Source organism: Lycorma delicatula, chromosome 10, assembly GCF_047948215.1.
Source record: "Lycorma delicatula isolate Av1 chromosome 10, ASM4794821v1, whole genome shotgun sequence".
NCBI classification, from domain to species: Eukaryota; Metazoa; Arthropoda; class Insecta; order Hemiptera; family Fulgoridae; genus Lycorma; species Lycorma delicatula.
Window position 1 is genome coordinate 109,425,869 of NC_134464.1, and position 16,696 is coordinate 109,442,564.

A 16,696-nucleotide genomic window follows, 5' to 3' on the forward strand; every position below is an offset into this window, starting at 1 on the left:
AACAAAATTCTTCTACCTCCATGATCTTTTCTCCTCCTATTTTCACATTCAGCGGTCCATCTTTGTTATTTCTACTACATTTCATTACTTTTGTTTTGTTCTTGTTTATTTTCACGCCATAGTTCTTGCGTAGGACTTCATCTATGCCGTTCATTGTTTCTTTTAAATCCTTTTTATTCTCGGCTAGAATTGCTATATCATCAGCAAATCGTAGCATCTTTATCTTTTCACCTTGTACTGTTACTCCGAATCTAAATTGTTCTTTAACATCATTAACTGCTAGTTCCACGTAAAGATTAAAAAGTAACGGAGATAGGGAACATCCTTGTCGGACTCCCTTTCTTATTACGGCTTCTTTCATATGTTCTATTGAAGAACACTTCAATACTGTTGCTGTTGCTGTTACTGTTGCTGTTGGGTTCCTGTACATGTTAGCAATTGTTCTTTTATCTCTGTATTTGAACACTAATTTTTTTAAAATGTTGAACATTTTATTCCAGTCTACGTTATCGAATGGTCAGGTGATTTTAGAGTAATAATAATAACGAAAGAGAAAATACTTCTGAAACTTCTACTTCATCGGTTAATCAACCTCACCGACGCACAGTACCAGTAATAGCGGATCGCGTTCCTTCCATATCATCAGCCGAAACACCAGGTAGTAAAATTAAATTTAATAAACTAAATATAGCTCCGCCTAAAAAAAAACTATGAAAATAATTATCTATCGCAGAAAAAGTGCAATCGATATGTGCAACATTAAGGTTGTAGCCACCGATTTTCAACCTTTATCGTCGGTTGAAAATTCTGGTTTTTAAAATTATACAAAAAAATTGAACCGGTTGTATACGTCACGTAGTAGGAAACATTTATCGTGTACAATGCTACCCCAAATTTATTCTCGAACGTCGGAAAAAGTTAAAAATATCTTAAATTCAATAAAACATGTTTCAGTAACTACCGATATTTGGTGGACCGATGGCAATAAATTGTTTGTTACATTTTACACGCGGTAACAAACATCATTCAATTGTACCGGCGACTCGCGAAAAATCAGTTGCTCGAACGGGAGTGGCAATCGGCTCTATGTTAAAAACAATTTTCGAAGAATGGAATATCACCGATAAAATAGTGGCAATAGTTGCAGACAACGGATGTAAAATAAAGAATGCGATTAATGAACATTTAAATTTGCATTACCGTCCGTGTGTGGCTCACAAGCTTAAGTTACCTGTACAAGATGATGGTAAAAAGAACATAGAGTACTTAGATTTATTGAAAAAATTGAGGTATTTTGTTCGCATTTTAAACGTAGTGTGTTACGGCAACAAGCAAATTAATAACTGATCGTGGGATAACCTGTATTAAAAATTAAACAGGATGTCTGGACCAGGTGGAATTCTATTTTAATGATGCTGGAAAGGCTATTTAAAGATCCATTGTTCGTTACAATATCTGAAATTCCAAAAGCTCTTCGATTTTTGGATGCCTTAGAATGGATAATCGACACCGATTGTATTGTTGTTTTAAAGCCTGTTCGGCAAATGACTATCGAGTTGTCAGGAGAAAGTAGTTATGATGAAGTAATCTTTACGGCAAAGGATGATTAGGTGTAATATGAGATATGGAAGAGTGATTCTTCCTTGTCCTTGGTTAAATTTGTATTTTCTTTCTTTCTCTTTTTATTTTCTTTCTCTCTCTGATAAAGTAGTTATGATGAAGTAATCTTTAGGGCGTTTAATGTTAGGTGTAATCTGAGATAAAGAAGAGGTAATGTTTCTATTCATTGATTGAATTTTTATTGGCTTTCTCTCTCTGATAAAGTAGAAATGATGAAGTAATTTTTAGGGCATTGAATGCTACGTGTAATCTGACATATGGAAGAGTGAAATTTCCTTGTCCTTGGTTAAATTTGTATTTTCTTTTTCTCTCTTTTTTATTTTCTTTCTCTCTCTGATATAGTAGTTATGATGAAGTAATCTTTAGGGCGTTTAATGTTAGGTGTAATCTGAGATAAAGAAGAGGTAATGTTTCTATTCATTGATTGAATTTTTATTGGCTTTCTCTCTCTGATAAAGTAGAAATTATGAAGTAATTTTTAGGGCATTGAATGCTACGTGTAATCTGACATATGGAAGAGTGAAATTTCCTTGTCCTTTGTTAAATTTGTATTTTCTTTTTCCCTCTTTTTATTTTCTTTCTCTCTCTGATATAGTAGTTATGATGAAGTAATCATTAGGGCGTTTAATGTTAGGTGTAATCTGAGATAAAGAAGAGGTAATGGTTCTATTCATTGATTGAATTTTTATTGGCTTTCTCTCTCTGATAAAGTAGAAATCATGAAGTAATTTTTAGGGCATTGAATGCTACGTGTAATCTGACATATGGAAGAGTAACTAACTTTTTGAGTGAGGAAAGAAAATTGACAAAACAAGATATATACAAAAAGTAGATTTCTCAAGATGTTGTTGTAAGTAATTGAGGGAACATCTGATGTATCCAATTTATTTATGTAATATTAAATTCCATAGATTTTAATATAAATTCAGAGTACAATAACATTAGAAAGATACAATAGTAATACCCAAAGTAACTCATACATAATACTTATACATATGCTAAAGTAAATTATAAACACCATAATATTATTTTTTAATTGGCACTAACTGACAGGATAAAACAACCCTTGTTTGCTGGTGGGAGTAATCGGTTATTATATTTTTCTCAATTTGTGTTTTTTATTTAATTATCATATTGATAATTGAGTAATTAACTCAGCGTCAAATAATGGGCAGGCAGGAGTAGGTTTCGTGATGAACAAGAAGATAGGGAGGAGAGTGGAGTATTTCAAGACGCATAGCGATAGAATCATTGTAATAAGGATAAAATCAAAACCTAAACCGACAACGATTGTTAACGTCTATATGCCTACAAGCGCCCATGATGATGATGAGGTAGAGTGTGTATATGAAGCGATTGATGAAGCAATTAAACACGTAAAAGGAGATGAAAATTTAATAATAGATGGAGATTGGAATGCAAGCATTGGAAAAGGCAAGGAAGGAAATATAGTGGGTGAATATGGGCTGGGCAAAAAGAATGAAAGAGGGGACCGACTTATATAGTTTTGCATGAAGTTTAATTTAGTAATTGCCAACACCCAATTTAAAAATCATAATAGAAGAATATACACTTGGAAAAAGCCAGGCGATACTGCAAGGTATCAGATAGATTATATCATGGTTAAGCAAAAATTTAGAAATCAACTCGTTGACTGCAAAACTTACCCTGGAGCAGACATTGATAGCGACCATAATTTGGTGATAATGAAATGTAGATTGGGGTTTAAAAACCTGAAGAAAAGGTGTCAGATGAATTGGTGGAATTTAGAGAAGCTTGAGGAAGAGGAGGCAAAGAAGATTTTTGAGGAGGACATCGCAAGAGGTCTGAGTAAAAAAGATAAGGTAGAAATGTAGAAGAAGAATGGGAGAACGTTAAAAAGGAAATTCTTAAATCAGCAGAAGCAAACTTAGGCGGAATAAAGAGAACTGGTAGAAAACCTTGGGTTTCAGACGATATATTGCAGCTGATGGATGAACGTAGAAAATATAAGAATGCTAGTGATGAAGAAAGTAAAAGGAACTATCGGCAATTAAGAAATGCTATAAACAGGAAGTGCAAACTGGCGAAAGAAGAGTGGATTAAAGAAAAGTGTTCAGAAGTGGAAAGAGAAATGAACATTGGTAAAATAGACGGAGCATACAGGAAAGTTAAGGAAAATTTTGGGGTACAAGTTAAAATCTAATAATGTGTTAAACAAAAATGGTACACCAATATATAGTACGAATGGTAAAGTCGATAGATAAGTGGAATATATTGAAGAGTTATACGGAGGAAATGAATTAGAAAATGGTGTTATAGAGGAAGAAGAGATAGTTGAGGAGGATGAAATGGGAGCAACAATACTGAGATCTGAATTTAAGAGAGCATTAAAAGATTCAAATGGCAGAAAGGCAACTGGAATAGACGGAATACCTGTAGAATTACTGCGCAGTGTAGGTGAGGAAGCGATTGATAGATTATACAAACTGGTGTGTAATATTTATGAAAAAGGGGAATTTCCGTCAGACTTCAAAAAAAGTGTTATAGTCATGATACCAAAGAAAGCAGGGGCAGATAAATGTGAAGAATACATTACAATTAGTTTAACTAGTCATGCATCAAAACTCTTAACTAGAATTCTGAAGAATTGAGATGAGAGTGGAAGAAGTGTTAGGGGAAGACCAATTTGGTTTCAGGAAAAGTATAGGGACAAGGGAAGCAATTTTAGGCCTCAGATTAATAGTGGAAGGAAGATTAAAGAAAAACAAACCAACATACTTGGCGTTTATAGACCTAGAAAAGGTATTCGATAACGTAGACTGGAATAAAATGTTAAGCATTTAAAAAAAATTAGGGTTCAAATACAGAGATAGAAGAACAATTGCTATCATGTACAGGAACCAAACAGCAACAGTAATAATTAAAGAACATAAGAAAGAAGCCGTAATAAGAAAGGGAGTCCGACAAGGATGTTCCCTATCTCCGTTACTTTTTAATCTTTACGCCTTTTTAATCTTTACATGGAACTAGCAGTTAATGATGTTAAAGAACAATTTAGATTCGGAGTAAGAGTACAAGGTGAAAAGATAAAGATGCTACGATTTGCTGATGATATAGTAATTCTAGCCGAGAGTAAAAAGGATTTAGAAGAAACAATGAACGGCATAGATGAAGTCCTACGCAAGAACTATCGCGTGAAAATAAACAAGAACAAAACAAAAGTAATGAAATGTAGTAGAAATAACAAAGATGGACCACTGAATGTGAAAATAGGAGGAGAAAAGATTATGGAGGTAGAAGAATTTTGTTATTTGCGAAGTAGAATTACTAAAGATGGACGAAGCAGGAGCGATATAAAATGCCGAATAGCACAAGCTAAACAAGCCTTCAGTAAGAAATATAATTTGTTTACATCAAAAATTAATTTAAGTGTCAGGAAAAGATTTTTGAAAGTGTATGTTTGGATTGTCGCTTTATATGGAAGTGAAACTTGGACGATCAGAGTATCTGAGAAGAAAAGAATTAGAAGCTTTTGAAATGCGGTGCTGTAGGAGAATGTTAAAAATCAGAAGGGTGGGTAAAGTGACAAATGAAGAGGTATTGCGGCAAATAGATGAAGAAAGAAGCATTTGGAAAAATATAGTTAAAAGAAGAGACAGACTTATAGGCCACATACTAAGGCATCCTGGAATAGTCGGTTTAATATTAGAAGGACAGGTAGAAGGAAAAAATTGTGTAGGCAGGCCACGTTTGGAATATGTAAAACAAATTGTTAGGGATGTAGGATATAGAGGGTATACTGAAATGAAACGACTAGCACTAGATAGGGAATCTTGGAGAGCTGCATCAAACCAGTCAAATGACTGAAGACAAAAAAAAAAAATCATATTAGAGACCAACAACTCACAATTATAAGCCTAGAAGTGTGCAATTTATATACATTATTAGATTTTCATCTACTTAAACTCATTACACCAATTAAAAGTATTGGATACATCAATAGATAAATGTTAATGCAACATTTAATATTAGTAACTTAAATAAATAATAGATCATCCGTAATAACAAAAGTAAGCAATTCTGGATTGTTATGTTAGATTATAATAACTATAAATCATTAAGGAGAAATAATAATGATCGTGATCCAGATTAATAACATTAATTTATGATTTAAGTTAATAATTATTGCTATTATTTAAGATAATAAGTTGGATAATTAGACTGTAGTAGATTAAATGGAAAGTTATAAATTAAAAAAAAAATTGATTATCCATTTCCTTTGATCTGTGTTAAAATACAATTTTTTATTTCTTCTTTCCTAAATAAGATGACAAGGGATCCTATTAATAAGCTGGGTGCTGATACATGTTATTTGCTTGTGTACGGTGGTTGTATTAGAAAATTCAATCTTATACTTCTTCAGGCCGCTGTTTGTAAAAGTTATAGAGATTGTTCCAGATCTCCACCTCGAAAGTGTTCCTATATCTATAAATATATCTTAATAAATTTTTAATGTAAAGTTGTCTGACTTGTATGTAAATGTTGTTCCAAAAACATTTGCACTAGAGTATAATCTAGATTTATTTAAAATTGCTTTTATGATTCTTTTTTTAATAGTAAATAGTTTATTGATATGCCTGTCATAAGTTCCACCCTAAACAGCAATGCCGTATTGCAATAATGAATTTTCAAATGCATTAATATAAAGTTTTCAGTCATCCAATTGCAGATGTTATTTAATAAAAAATAACTTTATTCAGAAAAAACTTATATCTGTGCAATTTATGAATATCTTGTCATAAATATGACCTCCTTTATTCTTAATCACTTTATGTACATGATTTGACATCAATTCAACTAGGGTACTTCACATGTTTTTGGTTTGTTCATCATGAAGCCATATTGATTATTCCTTTAATGAGATCAATTTTTGTGGTACAGAGTTGTTTTTAGACTATTGCCTAAAAATTTTTAATTGGGATTAAACATGGGGAGTTACCTGGCCACAGGAAGAATGAAAATTTTTCCACTTTTTTGGCAGTATGGCATGGCGCCAAATCTTAGAATACTTTGTTACCTTGTCTGGATTTTTTTTAAGTTGTATCACAACCCTTACTTCAGAATTTTTATTTATACATAATTTTCAACATGCCATCTAGTGGAAGTAATCAAAAAGGACCTTCAATTGTGAAACATTCCCAAAACATTTTTTTATTATTGTTGGGTATGAGCCAGTGACGTATTTTCATCTGATGCTTTTCTAACATATGGAACCCTTTGCCCCTGAACAATAAAAGTTTACTTTTCTCACTAATAACCAATCCTGTGATGGAGTAGTTTTTCTTTTACAGCTACATATACCTTTCCTTTCAGATGAAAATGAATCAGTTTCTTTAAATTATTTTATTAATATAGTAGTCACTTTCTCTAGTCCATCACATACTTGAAAGCTCTTTGTCATGTTATACTGGCATGCTCAGAAAGGGAAGTAATTTTTTAATACTTTTGTTGGAGTTGTATCCGTTATTATATATTCAAGACACGCAGAACAAAAAATACAAAAATAGGATTTTGTAATAAAACATTATATGAACGTTTTCACTATTTATAAAATGAGGATTGCTAAATAATTGAAATAAAATAATCTCACATTACACAGATAACTTAAAGAATGGGTGTGGTCAAGCAGTGTAGCCTTAACATAGAAATAAACAAAACAATTTTCTGTTAGGATTAATTTGCACGTTACTGTAAGGTTATCCCTTTTTAACATTTTAATCTATTTGTTAAATAATTATGTAAGCAATCTTGCATTAATGTTATATATCTTCTTAAGTTGTAATGTAATGATAGTAATTTATTTCAGTAATAGGATTTTGATTTAATGCTGAAATATTGTTAATTACACCTTTGGCAGTTAATTTTGATCCTTGGCATTTTTATTTTCATTTTTTTAATCTTTTTTCAGTAAATTTGGATCAATAATTTTGCTTTATATTATGATGTAAATGTTCTGTATATTAATCCTCACTTAAAACAGGCACATTTTTTTCATTAGATTGTATCTTTTGTTAATATTCATAGAATTCTACAAGCATATGCAGTATAATAAATGATAATTAAAATTAGATTATGTATATGAAATAAATTTATTAAAAGTAAACACCGAACAAATAAAGAAAAAAATAAATGTGTTTATAAGTACTTTAATGATCTGACATGTCAGATTAAAAAATATTCCACATTTTATTGAGAGATTAATTTAATTACAAAAAAAAACAAAAAACAAAAAACTCTGATGTGGACACCACATGACTTCCTTGTATGCCTATTAAATATAAGAATTTTTTTTTAAAATTCTATTTATTTATTTCATTAATATGAGGGTAAGTCAATTATTATCCGCAATGTAGTTATAGATTTTATTGCAATACAAATAGGAAACTTACTTGTACATCATTTTTCAACATAGTCCCTTTGCATTTAAATGCACTTGGTCCAACGTTGCACAAGGTTCCTGATGCGCTCATAAAAGAAGGTTTTCGGTTGAGCTGTGAACCAGGAACGCACCGCTTCTTTCACTGTTTTGTTTGAGGTCAAAGTAGCCGTTCACACTTTGAGTGGACCAAATAAGTGGTAGTCAGAAGGGGTAAGATCAGGACTATATGGAGGATGAGCCAGTAGTTCAAAGTTGAGTTTCTGGAGTGTTACAGAAGTGTGGGCGGGCATTGTCGTGCAACAACACCTTTCGACAGCAGTCCTCGGCGTTTGGTTCAAATTGCAGGCTTCAGCTTGGCAGTAAGCATCTAACTGTAATCCCCACTGTTTATTGTCGTCCCCCTTTCCTCATAATGTTCCAGTACTGGGCCTTGTGAGTCCCAAAACATTACTCTCTAGCTTGTAATGATGGATCCATGTTTCGTCACCTGTGATGATTCTGTCTAAGAAGATGTCCTGTTTGTTATCATAGCGAACCAAATGTTTTTGGCAGATGTCCAAGCGCATTTGTTTATGCGACTGTGCGAGTTGTTTTGGGACCATCTTGCTCAGACTACGAAACCCAAGTCTGTTACGGATGATTTCGTAGGCAGACGATGTCTGTAATTTGCAGACGATGTGCCACTTCATCAATAGTTACTTGTCTGTCTAAGAAAACCATGTCACGCGCACGCTCAATGTTTTCCTCATTTGTGGCGGTAAACAGTTGTCCGGCTCCTTGTCATGCATAATACTTGTGCGACCATTTTTGAATTTTTCAATCCATTCGTAGACACTCCATTGCGGCAACACACTGTTCCCGTACTATACTGAAAGTTTTAGATGAATTTCGACCCCTGATACATCTTCTGACCACAAAAACCGGATCACTGAATTCTTCTTTGGTGCAAACAGAAAGTGAAGCAGCCATGGTTAACGGCAGGGCAGCGATAATGGAACTAACCTAGCAGCATCAAACCTGCACAGACATAACAATTAAAACACGCATGCGTCGCCTACGCAACACGACAGTACTATCAACATAAACAAAAATATAACTAAATTGCGGATAATAATTGACTTACCCTTGTATTTTCTGATAATTTTTCATATTTTTGATTGTTATTGAATTATTTATCATATATTTTTTTTTTACAATCGAAAGTTAATAATTATTAATAAATCAATATATTTAAATTACAAAAAAAAAATTTAAAAGAAAGAGATGAAATCTGATTCGAACCGATATGCTCTTTTTAGATCCAAATATTTCATTAATTAAAATTTTATTTGGCTATAACTCTGGAACCAATGAAAATAAGTACCACTTATGATATATTGTTGAAAAGCTCTCAGTGAGGGCTTATTGCATCAGTTAAGAAACAATAAAAAATCCAAACAAATATGGATTTTGGGGTTTTTTGGTTGAGTCGATTGCAATCAAAAGGGCAAGTGCACAATTAGATGTTCAACAGTCATAAATCCAAAATTTCAACTTCCTACAGCTAATCGTTTTTGAGTCATGCAAGATACATGTATATATAGATGTCACCCCAAAATTAGTCAAAATTGATTCAGGGATGGTCAAAATGTATATTTCCGTTGAGATCTGAAAACTGAAATTTTTCACGATCACAATACTTCCTTTACTTTGTACAAGGAAGTAATTATAAATTGTTTGACATTACTAACGGCCATGAGAAGATTTGCTGAACTGGTTTAAGATTGGAGGCAGTGATTATTGCCAACATTCACAAATACAATAGAACTTCTCGGTAATGATGTGTCATGGGAGACTGGTAAAATTTCCTTATAAAGAAACATGCAATATACAAAGTACTTTGAACATTACATATCTAAGTATCAGGTATCCATAAACCACATAGTACATTAAACTTGTAAAATTTGATTTTTTAATTGAACTTCACAGTATTAATAATAATTGTCTAAAATTTGCATATTTTAGAAAATGACAACTTTTATATTTTAATTATTCGTATTAGTTAATTTTATTTATCGTTATTATTCATTAAAAAAAAGATTGAGTATTTTAGTTTGAATTTTATTGTTTTCAATAAAAGATTCTGATTTGTTTATTTAAAGATTTCTTCCGGCCACTTTCTTGCTATTGTATTCCAGCACACATTAATAAAAAGGTATTTTGTAAACTGCTAGTGCATATCCAGGACATCAAATTCTTCTTCTCCATTTTTTCATCTTCATTTTCACTAGCACAAAACTGCAGGATATCACTTACAATTTCACTACCAGTGGGATATTCAGCAATCCCAACTTCATTGTCAATTGTGACTCATTTTTTAAAACTTGAATTCTCCTTTAATTTACTGACGTAGACAGCTATATTACAATGACATATTCACAAACCGTGCTTACAGTCTAGTCAGAATTTCAGAGGGTTGACACCTACATTTGTGAGAAATTTCATGGTAACATGTTGCACAACCAATGATTGAACCTCATGCTCTGATATGACCCTACTAACCCTTCAATAACCCTCTGCACTAGCCCAATTATGTACAATGACATATTCACAAACCGTGCTTACAGTCTAGTCAGAATTTCAGAGGGTTGACACCTACATTTGTGAGAAATTTCATGGTAACATGTTGCACAACCAATGATTGAACCTCATGCTCTGATATGACCCTACTAACCCTTCAATAACCCTCTGCACTAGCCCAATTATGTTAATGTCCTGTGAGTCAACAAAAGTCATATTTGACTGGCTTTTGTGTATCATTTGTTTATTGTTTGCTTTTATATTTTTCACTAAGGCTTTATTTCTATATAGCTTACCTATTTTTAATGAAGCTTTGGTTAACATACATTTGATCTTGGTTCCCTCATTATAACATTTCAAAAGTTTGTTGAGGTAGTAAAAGATTAATGAGAACAAAAATCAATTTCAGTAAACTTTTAATGTTTTCAGTGCCCAGTCTCCAGGTTATTTTCTGAAATAATTGACAGAAAGTTCTAGGATTTTTTTATATGCACATTCTAAAGTACTTGGCTGATTTTTGGTTTCATGCAAGGATTTCTAAAAAAAATTGTAACATTATTAAAATAAATTTTTTTTTCAAAATGTTTCATATTTAATGTTTTAGTAAATGGAATAACTTAATTTTATCATGTATTGTATAAATACTTTGTAGAAGTAAAAAAATTCCCTAGCAAAAAATTTCCTTTACAAATTTTCATTTTATTTTTGCAGAATAAGGCTTAGAATTAAAAACTTAGAAGACTGTGTGATAAGTGACAAAATAAGCACAAATTTAGGTTTACATATTTCAGTTTTGAAGTCTGTCTTAGGAAATTAGAGAATAATATCATATTTTCTAAATCTCTACAATAGGCAAGTTTTTCTGTTTCTAATTATAATAACCCTCACCCAATTTTTAATCATGCAATAAAACATTTTGATTCCAGTTCAGTAAACAGTATGTTTATGTAATGGGAAATTATGAAAACTTAGAGTTAAGCCTAATCTAAATGTATACTATTTAGACTACAAAAAAGGAAAACTAAGTTGTGGTTCAGCAATTACAATAGGTCTAGCACTTTGCGTGTAACTCCTTCTTGCACTTTTTGGATGTAAAAGAAGACGTTTCTCTTTCCTTCTGCTTCTATACTGGCAGTTCTACAGACACAGTTTTTTATTTTTTACAAGGAAATCTTTCAAATATATATTAATTCTAACATTATCACCACCCCTTCCCAGCTCTTTCAATCCCATCTCTTTGGCAAAAAGAATTAGAAATATTTGGTTCATTTGTACTTTTTCTCAGATACTTTCTCAACTAATAACAAAGGTGTGAAATGGTGTTTAGTTTGTATACTTTGTATGAGTTTTAAAACCAGTCTACCAAATAAACTTATAAAATTTTTATTTTGCATTTCAGTACTATATGATTTAATGAGATATTAAAACATTCAGAATATTAAATCATTTTAGTGTGATATGTTGGCGTCATTCTTGAACAATTAATATCTTGTAAGAAAATTGTATTTTTTCTTATGGTTATGTTAGCTGTTCTTATGACTGTCCTTCAAATATAAACCAGAATTTGTTTACATAGATTTACTGTTGTTAGATAAAATTAAAAATAAATTATCTTATTTTTCTACATAGTTTCCTTCAACAGAAATACATTTTGTACCACCGTTTAGTTAGCTTCATGATCCCCTCCCAAAAAACAAGATGGCTGCTCCAACAACCAATTGCACAGATATTGCTTGACTGTGGCATCGTCTTTGAATCTTTCCCCTCCTAAAGCTTCTTTCAGCAAACCAAAGATGTGGAAAGATCAAATACAAATCAAAGATCCATACAAATTTGGATTGCATGGTCAAGGTTCCAATGAATTTTAGTGAGTCTTAGCTGCTGTATCTGGCCATGTGTAGTGAAGAAGGAGGACATTGGAAATCAGTTGCTAGTGCAATTTGTTGCAATAAGCAGCCCTGACGTCATCCAATAACTGGCATTAGTATGCCAAATTTACCATCCTTTGTTCATGCAGGAAATCAATCAGTAGCACACCTTTTGAATCCCAAAACACAGATGCCAGAGCTTTTCCAGTTAACTAGCATTTCCTGAATTCATTGGTGCCCCCTCCCCACTCCATATTTTCCTTCATTCTATATTTCTCTTGCTTTCCAGAGTGTAGTAGTGGACCCATGTTTTGTCGCAGGTTACAATATGGTCCAAAAATGTTTCTCCTTCCTCAAAGCGATTCAGAAGCTGTTGACGTATGTCTTTCAGACATTTATTTGTCTTTTTGTGAGATGTGGAACCCACCTTGCTGACACTGCTGTTCCCAAGAGCATCTGACAACATTGTATGCACACTACCAACACTTAATTCCACTTCTGAAGCAATTTCAGCAATAGTTATGTGATGGTCATTTTCCACAAGCTCATGAATGGCCTGATTGTTGCCATTATTGACACTGGTCTATGGACAACGCTCGTGACTTTAATTCTTTACTGCATCACAGCCACTTAAAACTTTTTTGGCCACTCCATTGAGCCTATAATATGGTATTATCTCTGTACTGTGCCGGAAGTTGAATAAAAATTTCAGAGTATTTGACACCTTTCTTGGTGAGAATTGGATTATAATTTTTGTATAGCAGATGATGTTATCTCCTGTTCAGACATTCTGCAACTAATAAGGGAACATGACATATGGGTTGGCTCGCCAGTTGCTCCCCTGCACACAATTAACTATTTACAGCACCCCAACACATTCTCTGTTCTTCAGTTCGCACGACAAAACTCCTGTTTATATTTGAAAGACTTTCATATGGTGACTTTTGATTTTTATATTAATTTTGAAGAACATACATATTCAGGAATTTTGAAAAGTATATCCTGATAAAAAACCTGGGTTGGTCAGTTCTCAAGTTTTCTGAGATGGAGTTCTGTGCCTTGAAGTTAATGTAATAAATGCACAGCATCATTGTATGATGTAGGAATGTCTGAAAAAATTCTGCTACAATTTTTCATGATTAGAATCCTATACTTATCACAGATTTGTAAACATGGTTCATTGAGAGCATATGTTTCTTTGATGATTAATATTTTTAAATACTCCTCACTCATAAATCTAAAAAAAACATAATTTGTACAAGACAATATAGCAGATGTTAGGAAATGACGGTATACACATACATGATTATTTGTAGAAGTCAGTGAACATGAGAAGCAAGTGCAGAAACCTCACTGTGGAGGAACATCTTTGAATGCAATTTATATCTCGATTCTTTATATTTATTGGTACATGTACTGTATGTGTAATTTATTAGTTTTTATGATAAAAAGATCAATACATCAGAACAATAACATTTATTTGCCAAAATTTAAAATTAATTTTATTGTTATTAAATATTTCATTTTGTTTATTTTATTTTCAGAATTGGAATCACTCAAGATCAGTTAGATTCACAATTATCAGTTATCCATGTTTCTGGTACTAAAGGTAAAGGATCAACCTGTGCATATTGTGAGTCGTTATTAAGACATTGTGGTTATAAGACTGGATTCTATTCATCACCACATTTAGTAGCTGTTCGTGAAAGAATAAGAATAAATGGACAACCGATATCACGACTATCATGAACAGATTTTTCCAGTGAAATTTTATTTCAAAGTTCATAAACATGTGATGATAAGTTTCTTGATATGAGGTCTGGATTGCCTAAAAAGCAAGCCTTACTATGTGTGAGCCTTACTGTGGATTAGGCAAAGTCCTTTTGTCATTATTTCTTGTTGTTTACATTATAATGTTTGATAACAACTTTTCCATGGTCTCATAGTAATTATAAGCATTTATGATGTTTTCTTGCAGCAGGGTGTTGATAAGCAACCCTATCTAGTCATAGAAGACATTTATCATAATTATTTATGAAGATATTAAGGTTTCTGTTTTTTTTTTATGATGTTGAATGCATTTGTGGCACTATCATCTTCACATTTTTGCCACAAACAGAAACAAGTTTTCAATGAAGTTCAGCGACTACTATTTTTTCTGTAAAGGGATTGTAATGATTACACTTGTTATTGGAATACAGTTTGTAGCCCCCCCTTTCTCTCTCTCTCTCTGTGTATGTGTGTATGTACATGTGCACGCACGCATGCATCTGCTCACACCAAATGTTTCTTATATAATTAGTATGAATGTACCAATTATTTCTTGTATAAGTAATAGCCTTCTGCATCCAATACATAATCAATACGCTGCATTCGAAACATCATTTTTTATAATCTTGCCTTATTAACATTATTGCAAACTTTCAATCTCTTTTAAGATGGTTACCTTGGACATTTTACAATTAGGGCCTTCTTGGTTTGGTCTTTTTGCTGAGAATCAACTATGGTTGAATTTTTTTTTCTTTCTTTAGTATATAAATTACTGCAGTTAATATATTATAGATTGGTGAGCAGACGCCTATCTTAAAACAATTTTTCTAATACCTAGAACAAGTGTTATAATTTACTGGATTAAATATAATTTAATTGCCAATAATAATTACACGTAATCCATTATAATTTTAAATAACAAATTCATTAAATTGCTCTATCAAATTAATTCTCTAAATATTCTTCCTTAAATATTTGTAATTTGAATATGAACAGAATCTTTAGTTTTTTTTAGTAACAGTGTTATCAGATTGTGTGTATTGAACACATATTTAGATAAGATTTTTTTTAGTATTAAGTAGGACTATATTTATATTAACTACAGTTATGAAATTTATGACATTCATTTTTTATCAACAGTAATTCAGATTTTGTCAATAAATGGGCATATTTTATCTTAATTTATTAGTGTAATATTCTGATAAATTTTAAAAATAAATCACAGGTAATATTAATAATTAAACAAACATGTCTGTTTAATGATTCTGGATTTGATAATCTATTATAGTGATTAATTTTCTTTTGGTGATCAAAATAATCTCACCTTAAAAAAAAAATCTTTCTTAGTGTGTTAGTGTATAACATTATTAGGGATATTTCATTCTCAAGATGGAATAGGATTAGCTAAAAAACTTTTAAAATGCTGGATAGGCTAATTAAAAGTTTAGCAAACTAAAACTTTTAGTTGATTACACTGTATTTATTAACATAACTACAGAGATAACAATTTTAATAATATTGTATGTATTTGCAATCTTTAGATTATGGTTTAATGGGTTACAGATATCTAGGACTGTAATAGATAATAAAATATAAATTTAATTTGTAGTAAGAGTTTTATTGAAAATAATGAATTATCAAATCTTTATATCCAGATAAAATTCCCATGGAATGATAGTAAAGAAATATGATAGTGAAGAAGTTTTTATAGTTTACAAATTTACAATATGTTATTTAAAACACTGGTAAAAATTTCCTAATTTTCTCAGGAGCTGTGGATGGTATTACGGTTGCCTCCTGCAGGAACCTTGAGCATTCCTCTGGTAGGTTTTTCTTGTACTATTGTGATTTGTCTGTGAGTAAATTATCCTTTCTCAACCACCCACCCTCCTACTAATTTTATTTAATTCCATCTTCCCCATTGTTAATTTTGTATATGACTGTATATGTGTTACGTTCGCCAGGATCTGTTGTTATCTAAAAAAGGTTTATGAACTGACTCAGGGACTTTTGGTTTGGACCCATAAACGCAAATGTTGCCCTTTTTACATTTCACAGTAAACTTCTGATATTGGTGGTAACAGGTTTTATGAATCCTTAGAAAAATTCTATTGTAATTGCTAAATACTGTAGACATCATTTTTTGGTTTCGTACCTGCTTGGAATTTTTCTGATACTTAAGTGAACATTCAGTCTCTGTCATCATTCTTTCACAGCACTGTCACTTATAACACTGTTTTGGTGAAGAGATAGTAATAGTATAATAGTATATTTTTTGTTGATAGATCTCAGTAGTGCTATATTCTTCCATCTCAAAAAAACAATCTTGAGATGGTATGTTCTGTAATTTTATTTGCTTTGGTATATTCTCTTCTAAACCTATTTATCAATTTATTTATGTTTTTCATCAATAGAAGAAGAGCTGTAACAGAGTTTACATTTGGTGTTGTTCTTATGT

At 31.8% G+C, this 16,696-nt stretch overlaps 1 protein-coding gene across 9 annotated transcripts in view; it reads left to right on the top strand.

The window, feature by feature from the left end:
- LOC142330987 (folylpolyglutamate synthase, mitochondrial-like) overlaps positions 1–16,696 on the top strand; it is a 96,625-nt gene that overhangs the window by 25,656 nt on the left and 54,273 nt on the right. For 5 of the 9 annotated variants that reach the window (XM_075376499.1, XM_075376501.1, XM_075376491.1 and 2 more), the window contains exons 2-3: positions 14,013–14,077; positions 16,008–16,061. The exons of 2 other annotated variants lie outside the window; for them this stretch is intronic. In XM_075376499.1, coding sequence (XP_075232614.1) covers positions 14,060–14,077; positions 16,008–16,061 — 72 coding nt within the window. In that variant the 5' untranslated portion in view covers positions 14,013–14,059. The remainder of the gene's footprint in view (positions 1–14,012; positions 14,078–16,007; positions 16,062–16,696) is intronic. 2 more of the 9 variants (XM_075376494.1, XM_075376496.1) reach the window with 1 other exon arrangement.